The following is a 17,444-nucleotide window of genomic DNA, read 5'->3' on the forward strand; positions in this document are numbered from 1 at the left end:
CTCTCACTGATACCACTGAATTTAAGGCATGTTCGTCTAGAATATTGTTCAAGTTCATCAATTTTATTTTCTAAATGGTTGAGGTGACTAACTAAATCTTGAGTTAGTTTTGGTTGGATTAAGTGAACAATATGGCTCATTATGACTTCGCGTTTAAATAATTCACCAATAAATGACTGTCACGACCCATCATCTTTTAGAACATTATCTAGAAAATCGTTTATACTGTTGGAATCATTTGGATTTGAATTTGAAGCCATCTCCCTTCTTGGTCGTTTTGGTTGTCTTGATTTCGTCATTAGTATTTTATATACAACTTATACACCAGTCTAGCCTTGTAAAAATAAGCTGAGTGAACTCGCGTGAACTGTTTTCCCAGATACATGTATTATACAGACGATTTTATAAGTCAACGAAAAGTCTCCCTTTTTGGATATGTTTGTCACAGTTAACACATTAAAAATTAATTTAGTACATACTCAATTTACTCAGGAAGTTTTGATAAATCATCTGAAATATAACTCTATTTAAACGGAAGGAGATTGACTCAACACGTCCACCTCAGTTGGCCATTGTTGTTAGAAGTATAATGCGTCAGCTATTAGGGCGGGACAATTTCCATTTTTGTGTAATTGTTTCGTATAGGCACCGTTTTACGTCAATACTATTCTAGTTAATTGTATTAATCCGTACAGTGTTTTTTTGTTAAAATTAATAGGATATAGACCCACACTATAAGTATTTTTTTAAAAACAAAATCTAATATAGGCCTATAATATAAGTAATTTTTTTTAAAAAAGAAAAAAAGATATACACCTATGCAATGAAAGGTGTTAATTAAACAATATACAGACCCCATAATTAAAGAAAGATAATATAAGACCCACAAAAACTAACTTATATATCTTTGAACTTTTCTAAAATTACTAGAAATTGGACGCAAACATAGGCATGTGAATAGCCTTTTTTTTTAAAAAAAAAAACAAAATGAAAGAGCCTAAAATTACAGATTATACTGACCACAAGACGAAAGAAAAAAAAAATAACTGAATAACACATCTTGAGGGTTTTTTTTCCTCTAAAATTAACTGTAAAATTACTGAAAAGTAAAAGAAGAAAATGGTGTGAGGCCTATATATTTTTAAAAAATAAATTTGGACTGTTTTGTATTTAATGAACACTGAAATGATGAATTTTAAATTGTAAAGAAGAATATTTGATACAGGCTTGTAAAATATAGTTAAATAATACAATCTTATATTTTAAAAAAGACAAATTTGTGCTATTTTCTCTGAAATTAAAACTGAAAACACAGAATTGAAAAGGAGAAACTAGGTTATAAAAAAATAATATCAGTAGTATTTTTAAAGAATATGATCTCGGCCTATAACAGTAGTTTTTTTAAAGACGAAAATATGATATTCCATATTACAGACTACTAAGAAAATATTCGATCCCACCCCCAAATAAATTAACTTCTATATCTTTAAACTTTTCTAAACTTACTAGGAAAAATACAACTTGGCATTTAATGCAAATCTTTATATATATATATACGTAGACTCTAGTATTACAGACTATGAAGATCATATTATATAAGACCACATAAAATAACTGTTCTATGTATCTTGACCCTTTTGTCTCTAAAATACTAAATAGTAAAAAAAAAAAAGAAAAGAAAATGGGATTTTTATATAAAGGTCCTAAAAGTTAAAGAAAAAAGGAGGAGAATATAGGTCTAGATGAATGTATGTAGAAAAGGGCTTTGAAATTACATATTAGGATTAAAAAGAACGCACAAAAAAATTATCTGAACAGTATTTAAATTTGAATATTGTAATGCGCCATTGCAAAGACATATTGGTTGTGTAAATACTGCTCATACTTTTATTATTTTATCATGGACTCTATATTAGATTTTATGTATTTTCTTTTACCAAAGGGCGTGCTACAGTTTGTTATTCATAAAGATTTAAAGTAAATAGTACAACATTCTGAATACAACTGACTGATTTCCAAATATTTTTAAAATCCATAGTCAAAACTATATTAAATAAACAAGGGGTGACATCTTACAATTCCTTTGCCATCATATGATTTTATTTTTTCCACGCAATAGCAACAACATTTTGTTATTTCAGAATTCATATTATAGCTTCTCTGCCATAAAAATTGAAAATAATCGATTAACATTTTTTATCCTGAAATGAATATCTGCTGTTAGTGTATATAAGTAATAACGGCATAGGAATATTTAATATTAAGGGGAAAAAATAACACAAATAATAATGGTAAGATGTAAAATTGAGACACACGGAAAAATGGCACAAGTAAAAAGAAAATAATTTATTAAAATTAAATAACAAATGAAAAAAATGTTTACATTGTTTTGATTAAGAATTATATCATTCATTACAATAGCCGAGGGGTCCTATTCCATAAATGAATGTATTACTAACAACATTGGTGTAAAGAGGCTAATTTTGACCTTTTATTAATCATTGTGTGAGAAATCGTCCTCGATAAGTCGCTGAATAGTTGTCAATATTAAGTATTCTGCTGTAGTGTTACAACAAAACATCATATAAAGTTGTCAGTCAGTGTCCTGTTTGTATGGGTGTATTAATAACAAGTAATGACTCATATTATATCATCCAATCCGCTAACGGTCGTGGAAACGGGGGAATTACCCTATACATGTACTACGGAACAGCTTAATGCAGCCATGTTATAATCTCGCCGAATGGTTCTCCACACCCTGCACGTTTCAAGTCAGTAGCTTGAAGCGTATATATGGTATTAGTGTCAGTGGCTTGTGGCACGAAGTAACAGTATATTGTCGCATACATAATATATTATGTCAACGCTTGGGCGACATAATATATTGTGTTGACGCTCCAAGCGTGTTAGCATATTAGACCTGTAGACTCAGTGGAATGTACGCGTCATCAGAGCGGATCCAGGGGTTGGACCATGGGGACCGGTCCACCCCCTTAACAATATAATTTCTTTTCGATAATTTTCACCTAAGTAATTTTCAATATAAATTTTTTTCTTCTAATTTTCACCCAAGTTATTTTTAATTTATTCTTGAATTATCATCCGAGAACATTTGAATTCCCACCCGAACCATTTTTCACTTATTTTATTTTTTATAATATTCACCCGAGTGGTTTATAATTATCACTCAAGTAAATTTTAATATGATTTCTATTCTGTTGAATTTCCACCCAGCGTACATGTGAGGTCATTTTATCTAGCCTCGCTTGTACGAAAAATCGTGTTTTTAGCTTGTGAACCGTCTAGAGTTCACAATTTTTATCAGATTTAAAAATCCGGTTAGTACATGTATATCACCGATGCACCTAAATGATGGTAAATTTTAATATAATTTCTATTCTGTTGAATTTCCACCCAAAATCGCAATTTTTATTCAAATTTTTAAAAACCGTTTTAATATATCACCGTTACACCCTAATGATGCCCAGGTTCGAATTTCGGGAAAATCGGACCGAAATTGCCAGACAAAATGACAGCTATGGTGTAAAAGTATGGAATTCCAAAATTGTGAACACTCTAGAGGTTACAATTTTTATCTGATTTTGATGAAACATCCTGGATTATGTCTCCAAATTTTACGGAAAAAAAACACGTTTTTAGCTTGTATTCGTAAAAGTCGCAATTTTTGATCCTATTTTAAAAAACGTTACACCGTAATGATGACTGAGTTCGAATTCGTGATAGTTGGACCGAAACTGCCGGAAAAAATGGCCGCTCCTTGTACGCAAATAGTGTAAAAGTATGCAATTCGAAGGCTGTGGACACTATAGACTCTAGAAGTCGCATTTGTTATCCCATTTTGATGAAACTTAAAATATATGTTTATATCTCTCAGACCTTGGCGCTTTTCTATATTTTCGCATATCAGACGCTACGTTCCTTGATTATGGCCCCTGATTTTACGAAAAATCTCTGTTTTAGCATGTAGATCCTCTAGAGGTCACAATTTTTATCCGATTTCATAAAACGTTTCAATATATCACCATTACATTGGTCCGAATTTCGTAAAAATCGGACGAAACTGTCGGATGGGCGCTCCTCGTACGCAAATAGTGTAAAAGTATGTGATACCAATGCTATGCTGTGTTATCAATATGACTATGCTCTAATTCTTCCTGGCCATAGTTACCTCTCCTTACTGAAAACATTCTGAACGCAAAGTTTTCTGGAATTTAATGTGAAGCATTGAGAACATAACAGAAATGTCATACCCATCACCTTCCATTTCAGAGATACCCCACCATCTCCCCAGTCCTGCCTGTGATTTTAAGAATTCAATGTCAAGCATTTTGATAACCAGGGGACGAGAACTATCGATTCTGCCTTTCATCTCTTGTTAAATGTTGGAAGATATAGCGAAATGTTTGTTTGCTTTGTACAGTTTCAGATAACCAGATAATCATGGCGTACTCGCAGGAAGCGACAAGCAAGAAGACAAGTAAACAAGGTCGCATGGCCAGAGATGACATGGCAGAAATGAATATACCACAAAAGGGTAATTTCTGATGAACAATGTGCTTTTTATTGAATCACCATAAAATGGCTTTCTAGTCCCCTTTCTTGTATATAATTTTAATACACCCACTTCACCCACATGAAAATGTGGTCGTATTGTCATCCGTCCATCAGTCCGTTTGTGTGTCGCTTTATTGAACCCTGTGAAAGTTCTAACAACTAAAGTTATCATCCGATCTGTATTTAATTTACATGTACTATTTCAATTTGTAAAACGAAGATGCCTATCGCATTTAAGCAATTTCTGTTTATGGCACGTGTTTCACTTTGTTGAAACTTGTGAATGCTCTAAAGACTTAAGTTATATCTTCCGATCTATATTAAATTTACATGCTTTATTTAAATTAGTAAAACGAAGAAGAGTTTTGAATTTCACCAATGTCCGTTAATGCCTTACAGTTATGACCCTTGTTTCACTTTGATGAACCCTGTAAATGATCTAACGGCAGAAGTTATCATTAGATTTGCAGAAAATGAATTCAGTGGCTTGTAAATTCTCCCATTACCTACAAAAGAATACATATGCGTCAACCCTTGCTGACTTCTCGGATGATTTAACTGCTGTGGGCGTATGTTTCATATTTTCAAATCGCAGCCTATTTTTGTTTTTTGTAAACTAAAAAGCTGTTGTATTCAGTTTGTACTACATACATACTACATTCAAATGTGGTCGTATATTGTCGTCTCCCCCGTCCGTTGGTCCATTCGCTCACAATTGCTGGTGGACGCTCTAGAGTATTGAGGCTTCTATAGGCGGTAAATATCCGATTGACTTCAAATTTAGACTATTTCAACAATTTCCGATAATTACTGCCAGAGTTATGGTCATTGGCCATTGATCACTATGGCAAATCATATGGACGCTCAAGAGACTGAAGTTAATATCCAACTGAGTTCATGTTTAGGTCATACAATTTGCAACGATTTTGATAATTACTACCAGAGTTATGGTCCTTGATCACTTTGCAAAAATGACGTGAAATCTCTCCTAGAAAAGAGCCATTGATAACTTGAATAGCTAAATTCGTGAAATTAAATGTGTATATTAAACGTTAGCATGGGGCAGAACTAAATGCCAATGAAGGTCATTATGTAAGATTTAGATAAAGAACTGGATGTCGTAACTATAATAGTTAAAAAATGAATATATTGAAATTTTCATTCAAATTACTTTATTCTGGGCGAAGATATTAGCCTTTGAATGTTTGACAAGATGTGTGCAGAGGTTGTAGCCACCGCACTGGTTGTTCGAGGCTTACCCTCCCTTCGCCATTTTAAGATTTAATTTTTTTGTAAATGCCGAACCTGTCGAATCCACTGAAAATAGGACCGATATGATGTCATCGATAGTTGATTATGGTTTTGTCGATTAGCTCTTGCATAATGCATGTTTAATGAGATGTTGCTGTTAAACAGATTTAAGTGTGTTGTAAATGTTGTAATTGTTGACACAGACAACAAATATGCTGCAACCCTTGTTCACTGCAACACTATTATAGATTGATGTTTTCCAGAAATTAACATTAAGATTATATGACATGGTAACATCAGAAATACGATGTCATAACTTCAGGGATAATATCTCGAAAAATAGGCATTACACTGCAAACATAATTAATTGAATTTTAGTTTGTTAATAGTAATCGTTATTATCTTAATGACTGATAAACAAACCGAGTTGTTATAATATTGTTATTATAGACACAGGTATAATATTGTGGTGTTTATTTTCTCAGTAGAATACCAAGAGAGCTCACCTGATGCTAAGAGGAGAAAGGTTATATCTAGAAGAGAGAAGGGGAAGATGTTACCTGAAGATGAACATAGAATAATATCTAACTATACGTATTTAACAGAGAATCTGAGTCCTCTACAACCATTATTAGACAGTTTAACTGAGATATATGTACTAAATGAAGATGATTTGGAAAAAATCAGAAGAGCGGAATCTAGCGGCGGTACAAAGGATATGATACGTAAATTTCTAGATATTCTTCAAACTTGCGGTAGACATGCATATTCTAAATTCATCCATTGTTTAAATAAATTAAAATATACAGCAGTAGCCGAACAATTAGCATCAGGTAAGTAAAATAGCACAATGTACATTCGATACCATTTACATATTTCAGTTGGCTTCTTCATAACTAAATACCAAGTAAAAAGCGGAGAGTATTAAATGCATCTGTTCGTCTGTTGACTTTCGGAACATATTTCGCCTTCCATAATGATAATTTTCTGTCCGTCCACAAGCCCTTTGAAAAATTTTGTGGACTTTCTAGAGGCTACAGTTAATATCCGATTGATTTAAAATTTATATACAATGTTTAAAAGGTTATTCAATAATTACTGGCAGAGTTATTGTCCTTGAAACTTTTGAACAATGTTGTGCATGTTTTCGAGACGAAGTTCATTCAAAACTTGAAAAGCTTTTTAATTTACAATAGTTAATGTTTTGTTCGAAACGTTGTCATGGGGCAGAACTAGAAGCTAAACAAATTGTAATGATTTCTGATAATTGCTTAAAATGGGGTTGTCACTGGTAATCAGTTTCAAATGTTTTAGGTATGTTTCGTTATCTGGCAACCTATCTTTGTTTACATGGTACGGTTCTGAACTTACTAATATATATGTTTCTATTACAGATACTGATGATATATATGATCACTCACTAATAGATGAAGAAAGCAAAGGGATGACAATTCCAGGTATGTCAATGTCATTACGTTTTAGCCATTTTAATTAATAATTGAAGAAATGGCAAGCAATTTTCTAGTCGGACTGTTTTTAAGCCGGGATGTATATCTTTCACACAGGTTTTACTGTTAGCTTTCACATGTTGTGAAAAACCATGGTCAAGGGTTATAAATATAATTAAAATATAGTTATTTATAAGAATACATATGCACGTGGTCCACATTCATACCAGGCACAGTGATTATTGTTGTCAATGTTAGGCAATAATAATGATAAACCATTATGACAATATAAATTAATAATGGCATCGTGGTGTTGATATACCATTAATAACAATATGGTGCAGATAAACCAAAACATGATCACATGCATTTGATTAATACGAATTAAACAAGTATTAACTACGTAGACTAAATCTATAAATGGTACTGATTATCTACAACACAATGATGGCAAAATGTAAGCGAAAAAGCCCTGATTTACAATTTCGTAATAGTTAGTTTTGCATATTGGCACAACCAGATAAAAAGTCTATGGTATGACTTTTGTAACAATCTGGTTATAAGCGTGCAATAAATTTAAACGAAATGAAATGGGGTTCGACACCTTACTTTTCTGGGTTAATGAAGACGGACATACCTGATACAGTGTACTGTGAAGGAAATTTGGCCCGGTCAGAATCTTTTTTACTGAGCCTATGCCGCACCTGGTTAGCCATGGGGCATGACCCTTCCCCCCCCCTCCTTTATATATTATCCTGATTTAAGGCAATATTTTATTTTGAGATATATTATTGTGGTATTAATTTTCCGTAAAGATCATCTGGGTACATTATTATGTAAAAGTTGAGTAATAATAATAATCCGCTACTTTGAATTTAAACATTTCAAATCCAGTCAATGACCAAACAGACTTTACTTTGCTTAAGTACAATTCAGTACGTAACTCCAGAATGATAACAAATAAAGAAAGCAGTGATATACTAGAATGGAAATATACATTTTTAAAAATGACTGATCTGTTCACCGACAAGTTTATAGAAAAATAGCACATGACGACGATGTTTTTAACGGTCTAATTTATAGAGATACTGTAACAGTGTTAAATCTTCAAGAAATAACTTCTTTTAATGCCATAAATACTTTGATTGTTCCAAACATATAATGTACAAGTTAATGCCCTTAGTTAGCTTTTGTTTTTAGGAGTTATCTAAACATTTATATATTACAGTAAATATAACATGTAAAATCACCAATTTACCGGATGCTGTAGCAATAGAAGGACGTAAAGGGCTTATATTTACTGTAACTGGTGAAACATCCAATAATCAACCACTCAAATTTAAATCGAGTTGGCATCCTGAAGAAGCTGAACAATATTTCACTCTCTATCCGGAACGTATGTATACGATTAAAGTATTTGGAAAGATTATCAAAATGAGGGCCTCAGAATATGTGCTTAATTTATTATTTCTATGGAAATGTCAAACAAGTGTCCCTAATTCTTTGCAGGGCTCTTAATGGTTGTTTGAATAAATAAAGGCAAAAATAACTAATTATTTGACTTTAGATGCTATATGTAAACTGTTGACTGTGTATAAGAACTTCCAACTTATCAATTTGGTTTTCTAGACTTTTTGAGACCGATGAATATAATTCGAGTAAAAAAAATGCTGTAAGAAATAGATACTATATATATACATTTCTTGATTTACGTTCAACCGATATATATATTGGATTGATATCTGTCGGTTTATTTGGTACAATTTATCTGTTTCTGTCCTACAATCAAATGTTACTAGAGTGATTGATAAATACTTGTTACTATATATAGATTAATATTTTACATTGTAGACGATGAATTACGTGTACAAGTTACGTCAGATCCTGTGTTTTCGTGTAATTGTGTGACTCTAACAGTTACAGTTAATGACGGAATGAGTGATTCACTTCCAGCTAACCTAGAAATTGTCAGTAAGTTCAATATTTGTTCTAAGAAAGCATTTGTTTAGAAGCTTTGTTTTGTATTTCCAATCTGACTGATGGATTACAGATACCTGAAATAAATATTTTAAAGATTATACTTCAGTCCCATTATGTGGGATTTGTACTAAAATTCTGTACTATTATTCTACATGTTCATAAATATGAATGGATTTGTTTCTTAACACATGCATATTTTAATACACCCACATGTTAATATAGTCCTTTACACCCACTTGTTAATATAGTCCTTTATTTTAATACACCCACATGCTAATATAGTCCTTTATTTTAATATACTCACATGTTAATATAGTCCTTTAATTTAATACACCCACGTGTTAATATAGTCCTTTATTTTAATACACCGACATGTTAATATGGTCCTTTATTTTAATATACCCACGTGTTAATATAGTCCTTTATTTTAATACACCCACATGTTAATACAGTCCTTTATTTTAATAAACTCACATGTTAATATAGTCCTTTATTTTAATTTACCCACGTGTTAATACAGTCCTTTATTTTAATACACCGACATGTTAATATAGTCCTTTATTTTAATACCGCGATGGCCCCATATGTTGAATTCAGTTATTTATTGTGTTAATGCCGAATTACTAGCTGTCTTCATTAACCCAGTCGGTAGAGAAAAGTAGGACGTTAAAACCCATTGAAGGCAATTGACAGTTTATTACCATATTTGTATTGCCCACAAGAACTGATTAGTTCCTGTGGATAAAAAATATGAATTTATAAACATACTATTTGTATTTATGCTAGATGCCCTCATAAATAAAACAACGAAAGAAGCCGAAAAGGGTGATAAAACTAGAATCCGATGAGAGTTCTAACCAGGGTATAGGGGTGTGTGGCTATGTGCCCTTCCTTCCGAAAAAGTGTCCCCGAATTTCGAATGCCAACACCAATGTTATCATATTCCCATTGCCCCAATGATAATATTGTGCCCTCTTTTCCCGCTGCCCTTTCCTTGTTCCAACCAGGTCGTTAAGTACTTGGGGTTTACTATGTCCATGTTCAGATCTTCAGACCTTAATCATAATCCCTCAACCAAGTGTCAGATCAAATCTAATATGTGCCACAGTTTCATCCCTCACCTACCCCCTGAGTTTGGTCTGCCTACCCTACTTCCGAGACCTCAACACGCCTATGATATTTGCTCTCAATTTCAGAAGCGGAAGTGCGTGTAATATTAATTGGTAAAACTGGTGTTGGTAAAAGTGCCCTGGGGAATAGTATATTGGATTTATCAAAAGATACTAGATTTAAATCTGAATCAAGCGCTGCCTCGGTTACACGGTTTAACTCATGCAAACATAATGTCAGAGAGGTAGACGGTGAAAAGTATCTTTTCAAAATACTTGATACTCCGGGGTTATCTGATACCAAAATTTCACACCAAGACGTAGCAATGGAGCTTGCCAAAAGTATAGATGGTCTGGCACCAGGACCCCATATATTTTCGTTTGTGTTACCTATTGGTAGGATTGATAGACATGTTTTGGAAACCATAGAACAATACACAGATTTATTTGGGGAGTGCCTAAAAAGATATGGAGTGATTATTTTTACAAAAAAAGATGCACTTCAAAAAAGGTCATTTACAGAATATTATAAAGATGCAAATCCAGAATTTAAAGAATTCCTGGAAGATTACTGTGATAATCGACATTCTCTTATCAACAACGAAAACCCTCAGCCTGATGATGTTCATGGTATTTTAAGACTCTTGCTGGAAACAAAAAGAAACAATAACGGCGACCACTACAGAAATACAATGTTCGAGGAAGCTAAGAAGTTATACCAAGACAAGCTCCAGAAGATAGAAGAAGAGAAAACTAAAGTAGAGCGGGAACTTAAACAAAACCTTGAGCTGCAAGAAAGAGATTTTAAACAACAACTCAAGCTGAAAGAAAGAGAACTCAAACAACAAGAAGAACAAGAAAAAGAACTCAAACAACAACTCCAGCTGAAAGAAGAAAATGAGGAGACATTTAAGGAGCGAGAGAAGGAATTTAAGGCGCGGGAGAAGAAATTTGACCAAAGAGAAACTGAGCTGGAGAAGAAATTTGACCAAAGTGAAAAGGAGCGTAAAGCATTGCGGGAAGAACTCAAGAAGTGGAAGCCATCGGATCAAGATAAAGATGTCAACTCTGTGACAGATCAACAACCACAAATCGCCAAAGTGACTCATGCTGATCCACCAGGACAAGAGATAGATTTGAAGACTGCGACAGATTCACAACAACAAATCTTTGAAGTGGAAAAATTAAAACAGACGGTAGATATTCGAAACATAGATTTCGTAAAGCTATGTAATCTTCTTTTACAAGATGGCTGTTTGAATGAAAAAGACAAAGAGGATATAGTTTCATCAGAAGCCTCAATCAATACAATGGATACACTAATGGATATATTACATAAAACAAACAACAAGAAGGCCTACATCATTGTTATTAACCATTTAAAGAGTGGAACTACCATGGAAACCACGAACACAACACAAGGTAAGTTTAAAATCATCACCACTTACATATGTATTATAATATCTAGCAAGATATCATGTGATAGATGTCATACACAAAGCAGGATGTGCATTCATTTCTGAAACCCACAAACTCAGTTAAAAGACAACCATACTTTTTTTTACAATAAAGCAATTGATTGATTAATTGATTAGGTGCTAACGAGAAAAGTTATTGTCCAATCTGCCAAAAATATGTAGGCCATATATATATGCATTATTCAAATTAGTGAGACGAACAAGCCTATGGAATTTCAGCAATGTCCATGAATTATTTCCAGAGTTATGACTCTTGTTTCACTTCGTGGAACCTTAAGACTACTCTGGTGACGAAAATACTCATCAGCCAATCTGTTTGAAATTGATGAGCGAATTATTTAAATTAGTGAAACAAATTATATTTAATTTGAATAACCTCCTCACAGGTGGGAAGATTTACCCAATACTACCAATACCACCCCAATATCACCACATACATGTGCTACAACATAGTGGTGCAAAATAAGCATATTAGCCTACTTGATTTCTTTAGAAAATAGTGAGTTATATCGCAGGACATGTATTTCCAATGCTATAACCGATGTCTGTGGCTGTTCCATCCCCCCCCTCCCCTATTACCCAAAACAAGCAAATAATAACCCGGTACTACCAAATACTACTCAATATTATCAAATAAAACACCTGTGTCAATCAATCCAGACGACTTTGAAAAATTTCCTCTTCTCAAATTTTCACCGATGCTTCGAATAATGTCACTATTGAACAAATTGTCTGGTATATATTCACAGGTGACGATGTCGCTGTGATGTCATTACCATCTAAATGAATAAATGCGATCTCCGGTTTCCTCCCACTGCTAAAGACCTCTATACGCGAATTATTGAAATATATCCCCGAAATGACCTAGTTTGTGTCGAGTAACGATTTTAATTCTGAAAAAAATGAATATGTGAACTTTTATCTCTAATGGTATGGGTTTTTTTTTGAATATGTGAACTAGAATTAAATTGTTTCTATGGGATTTAGTAAGTGAACAAGAAATACAAAGGACATACTTCTATTGAATACAATTAGTACTAAGTATTACTGATCTTTGATTAAAATCTATATCAGTTCAAATAGCCACCTTGTTTAAACTTACATGTCTTAGATGGAGTTTAATTTAAAAACAACATTTTTGTTTGTAATTGTTTAAACTTACATGTTTTAGGTGAAGTTTAATATAAAAACAAAATTCTAAAACGTCGTTTTTATTCGTAAAACTGATTTAAATTTTGTGATTTTTGTTAATCTGCTGGATTAAATATATAAAGTTATTATTCAAATTTGACATAAAAAGATTGAGATATAGTTGACCATTACATAATATTTGACTTTTGTCAGATATATAATATTCAAATAAAAGAATTGAAATATAGTTGACCATTACATAATAATATTTGAAATGTAATCTTTCAGTTACTCATTACTTATTAATGTCCTATTATCCATTAGATTTGCAATACTTCAAACTGTGTAATGATTATATTTCATTTCCACTGACATCACAATTAACTCTGACCTGTTCTACATACTGCAGTGTCGAAGATACCTTTTTGCAAATTGTTGAGTGTTCAAATGAAAGCGAAATCAGATTAATAAATTGTTAAATAACGTTGGTATTTAATCTAGTTCCGCTGGTATTATGAAACCCTTTTGTAGTCAATTACTAACTTACCACAGTTCATTTTGTAATTGAATCATTTTATATTGAAGATGACCCTAGACATGATACAATGGTACAGACAGATCAAACTGACAGAATTACAGACACAGACACTGAAAATAAAGCGAATACCAATATTGAAGAAGCGGCTAAACCTGATATATCTGGTAAGTACAGATAGTAGCATGTTGGTGATTAGAACTCTGTGATTCCTTTAACTCGGGTACATGGATTGACAAATCAGAAAAAAAGTCATAATTAAGGATGTGTCCGCGATAAGACCATACAGGAAGTGATAAGGCTCAATTTTGGGATTTCATCCATTTTTGTCTATTGGCTTACCTAGTGCCTAAACATACGTATATAAAATGTTAGAGTGATTGATCCACCCATGGAAATGCTGAGATGGCTTTTCCGGTCTTGAGAATGGTAAAAAATCTGTAGTTTCGTTTGTTTTTTTTACCACCAATTTCAGTACTTAATATCTCATTGATGCGAAGAGTCAACTTATCCAAACTGAGCAGACATATAGATCACTTTATTTTACATCGGTAACAATATTTATCGGTTGTAAAGGGAGATAACTGCGTAAATATTTCAATTTTCATCAAATTATCGAACATTTGTTGCAGTTATTATACTAATGTGCTGCTATTTGACGATATTAGGTTTGTTTTTTTATACGCCCACATTTTCATGTGGACGTATATTGTCGTCGCCCCTGTCCGTCCGTCCACAATTTGTTTGTGGACTCTCTACAGGTCATAATTCTTGTCCGATTTTGACGAAACTTGAAATATAGGTTTATCCCCAAAAGTTCTCGACTGCTTTCGATATTGGCATGTATCGGATCGAAACTTCATGGATTATGGCCAGGGCTGCCGACAACCAGTATCGCAGCGCAATTTGCGATACATATTTTGTCCGTTGCTAACCCAAAATTAAAATCTAACGTTTTTGATTCGCAGTTACTGCGAATCATCAATATGCCTGACATTTTGGATATTGACACAAGAATAATCCACATTTTGAAGACTAGAAGGCTTACTCAACACTTTCAACGTGTATAAAATGTTGAATAAAATTTTATAAACAAAACTGAATTCTCCGTGTGACATTTTCTTCTCGAACTACCCAGACACAATACTATATAACACAGGGACATAACTCTATGAATAGGGACTATTAAACCGGAAATAGGGAATCAAGTAGTACCACTCACGTTGCGAGACATCAAGTAATTATATCATATTCATTTTGAAAGAAATAAATCCAATGTATCCCCCACGTATTGTAAATAAAATATAAAAAAATAAATACATGTTAACGTATTGTAAAATGATAAATCAAAGTAAAAATTCCCGTAAAACATTATTGTTTATATCGTGTGTGTCTAGTTAATCGAGGTGTGTCCGATTGAAGAAAAATAGTAATACACGATAAAAAGCAGATGGAATTGTTTTCTAACGAAGATTTCTAACGTAACAAAAAAAAATAACAATTAAAATGAGTGGGGCTTCGGAAGTCACTGTCAAGAATTGGCTTCAGACATAAGACCTAACTAAATTTCTACATCACATTCATAAACTGTCACAAGTACCTGTGGCAGTGCTAAAAAATCTAAGAATAGTCAGAATGGAATCTAATCATATTTATTATGAATTAAAGTAATATCTTGTTATTTAGGTGTTTTACATTGAAACTGAAAAACTGCTAATCAATTTTTAAATTTGCTAATCAAATTTGGCGAAATTGGACTTTTTGATTAGCAGTGCTGCTAATCAACTGTGAAAAATTACCGACAGCCCTGATTATGGCCCCTGTTTGTACGAAAAATCACGGTTTTAGCTTGTGGACCCTATAGAGGTCACAATTTTTATCCGATTTTGTTGAAACTTGAAATGTAAGTTTATAACCCAAAGATCTCGGTTCCTTTCGATATTCGCGCATATCGGACCATAACTTCCTGAATTATGGCCCCTGATTTTGACAAAACTTGAACTATAGGTTTATCTCCAAAAGATCTCGGCTGCTTTCGATACTGGCATGTATCGGATTGAACCTTCATGGATTATGGCCCCTGTGTGTACGAAATAATACGTTTTTAGCTTGTGGACCCTATAGAGGTCACAATATTTATCCGATTTTGTTGAAACTTGAAATGTAAGTTTATAACCCAAAGATCTCGGTTCCTCTCGATATTCGCGCATATCGGACCATAACTTCCTGAATTATGGCCCCTGATTGTACGAAAAATCACGTTTTTAGCTTGTGGACCCTATAGAAGTCATAATTTTTATCCGATTTAAAAAACTGTATTATTATATCACCGTTACACCCTAAGGACGACTGAGTTCGAATTTCGCGAAAATCGGATAAAAATTGACAGACAAAATGGCCGCCATTCGTTCTCAACTAGCGTAAAAATATGGTATATCAAGGTTGTGGACCCTATAGAGGTCACAATTTTTATCCGATTTTGTTGAAACTTGAAATGTAAGTTTAAAACCCAAAGATCTCGTTTCCTGTCGATATTCGCGCATATCGGACTGTAACTTCCTGAATTATGGCCCCTGATTGTACGAAAAATCACGTTTTTGGCTTGTGGACCCTATAGAGGTCATAATTTTTATCCGATTTAAAAAAACCTATTATGATATCACCGTTACACCCTAAGGACGACTGAATTCGATTTTCGTGAAAATCAGCCCAAAATTGACAGACAAAATGGCCACCGTTTGTTCTCAAATAGTGTAAAAATATGGTATATCAAGGTTGTGGACCCTATAGAGGTCACAATTTTTATCCGATTTTGTTGAAACTTGAAATGTAAGTTTATAACCCAAAGACCTCGGTTCCTTTTGATATTCGCGCATATCGGACCATAACTTCCTGAATTATGGCCCCTAATTGTACAAAAAATCGCATTTTTATCTTGTGGAGCCCACGGAAGTCATAATTTGTATCCGATATAAAAAACTGTATTATTATATCACCGTTACACCCTAAGGACGCCTGAGTTCGAATTTTGTGAAAATCGGCCCAAAATTGACAGACAAAATGGCCGCCGTTCGTTCTCAAATAGCGTAAAAATATGGTATATCAAGGTTGTGGACCCTATAGAGGTCACAATTTTTATACGCCCACATTTTCATGTGGACGTATTATGCCGTCGCCCCTGTCCGTCCAGATGTCCGGACGTCTGTCCGTCCGTCCACAATTGTTTGTGGACACTCTACAGGTCACAATTCTTATCCGATTTTGACAAAACTTGAACTATAGGTTTATCTCCAAAAGATCTCGACTGCTTTCGATACTGGCATGTATCGGATCAAACCTTCATGGATTATGGCCCCTGTGTGTACGAAATAATATGTTTTTAGCTTGTGGACCCTATAGAGGTCACAATATTTATCCGATTTTGTTGAAACTTGAAATGTAAGTTTATAACCCAAAGATCTCGGTTCCTCTCGATATTCGCGCATATCGGACCATAACTTCCTGAATTATGGCCCCTGATTGTACGAAAAATCGCGTTTTTAGCTTGTGGACCCCATAGAAGTCATAATTTTTATCCGATTTAAAAAACTGTATTATTATATCACCGCTACACCCTAAGGACGACTGAGTTCGAATTTCGCGAAAATCGGATAAAAATTGACAGACAAAATGGCCGCCATTCGTTCTCAACTAGCGTAAAAATATGGTATATCAAGGTCGTGGACCCTATAGAGGTCACAATTTTTATCTTTCTTTTGTTGAAACTTGAAATGTAAGTTTAAAACCCAAAGATCTCGTTTCCTGTCGATATTCGCGCATATCGGACTGTAACTTCCTGAATTATGGCCCCTGATTGTACGAAAAATCGCGTTTTTGGCTTGTGGACCCTATAGAGGTCATAATTTTTATCCGATTTAAAAAAACCTATTATGATATC

At 33.6% G+C, this 17,444-nt stretch overlaps 2 protein-coding genes across 2 annotated transcripts in view; both read left to right on the plus strand.

Annotated features, from left to right (window-relative positions):
• Positions 1–17,444, plus strand: part of LOC126811613 (protein Daple) — a 238,481-nt gene that overhangs the window by 44,523 nt on the left and 176,514 nt on the right. The gene's annotated exons all lie outside the window — the stretch shown is intronic.
• LOC130010858 (myb-like protein X) overlaps positions 10,817–17,444 on the plus strand; it is a 45,378-nt gene continuing 38,750 nt past the window's right edge. The window contains exons 1-2 of the mRNA XM_056099009.1: positions 10,817–11,785; positions 13,558–13,674. Coding sequence (XP_055954984.1) covers positions 11,056–11,785; positions 13,558–13,674 — 847 coding nt within the window. The 5' untranslated portion in view covers positions 10,817–11,055. The remainder of the gene's footprint in view (positions 11,786–13,557; positions 13,675–17,444) is intronic.

Source organism: Patella vulgata, chromosome 2 (assembly GCF_932274485.2).
Source record: "Patella vulgata chromosome 2, xgPatVulg1.2, whole genome shotgun sequence".
Classification (NCBI taxonomy): Eukaryota; Metazoa; Mollusca; class Gastropoda; family Patellidae; genus Patella; species Patella vulgata.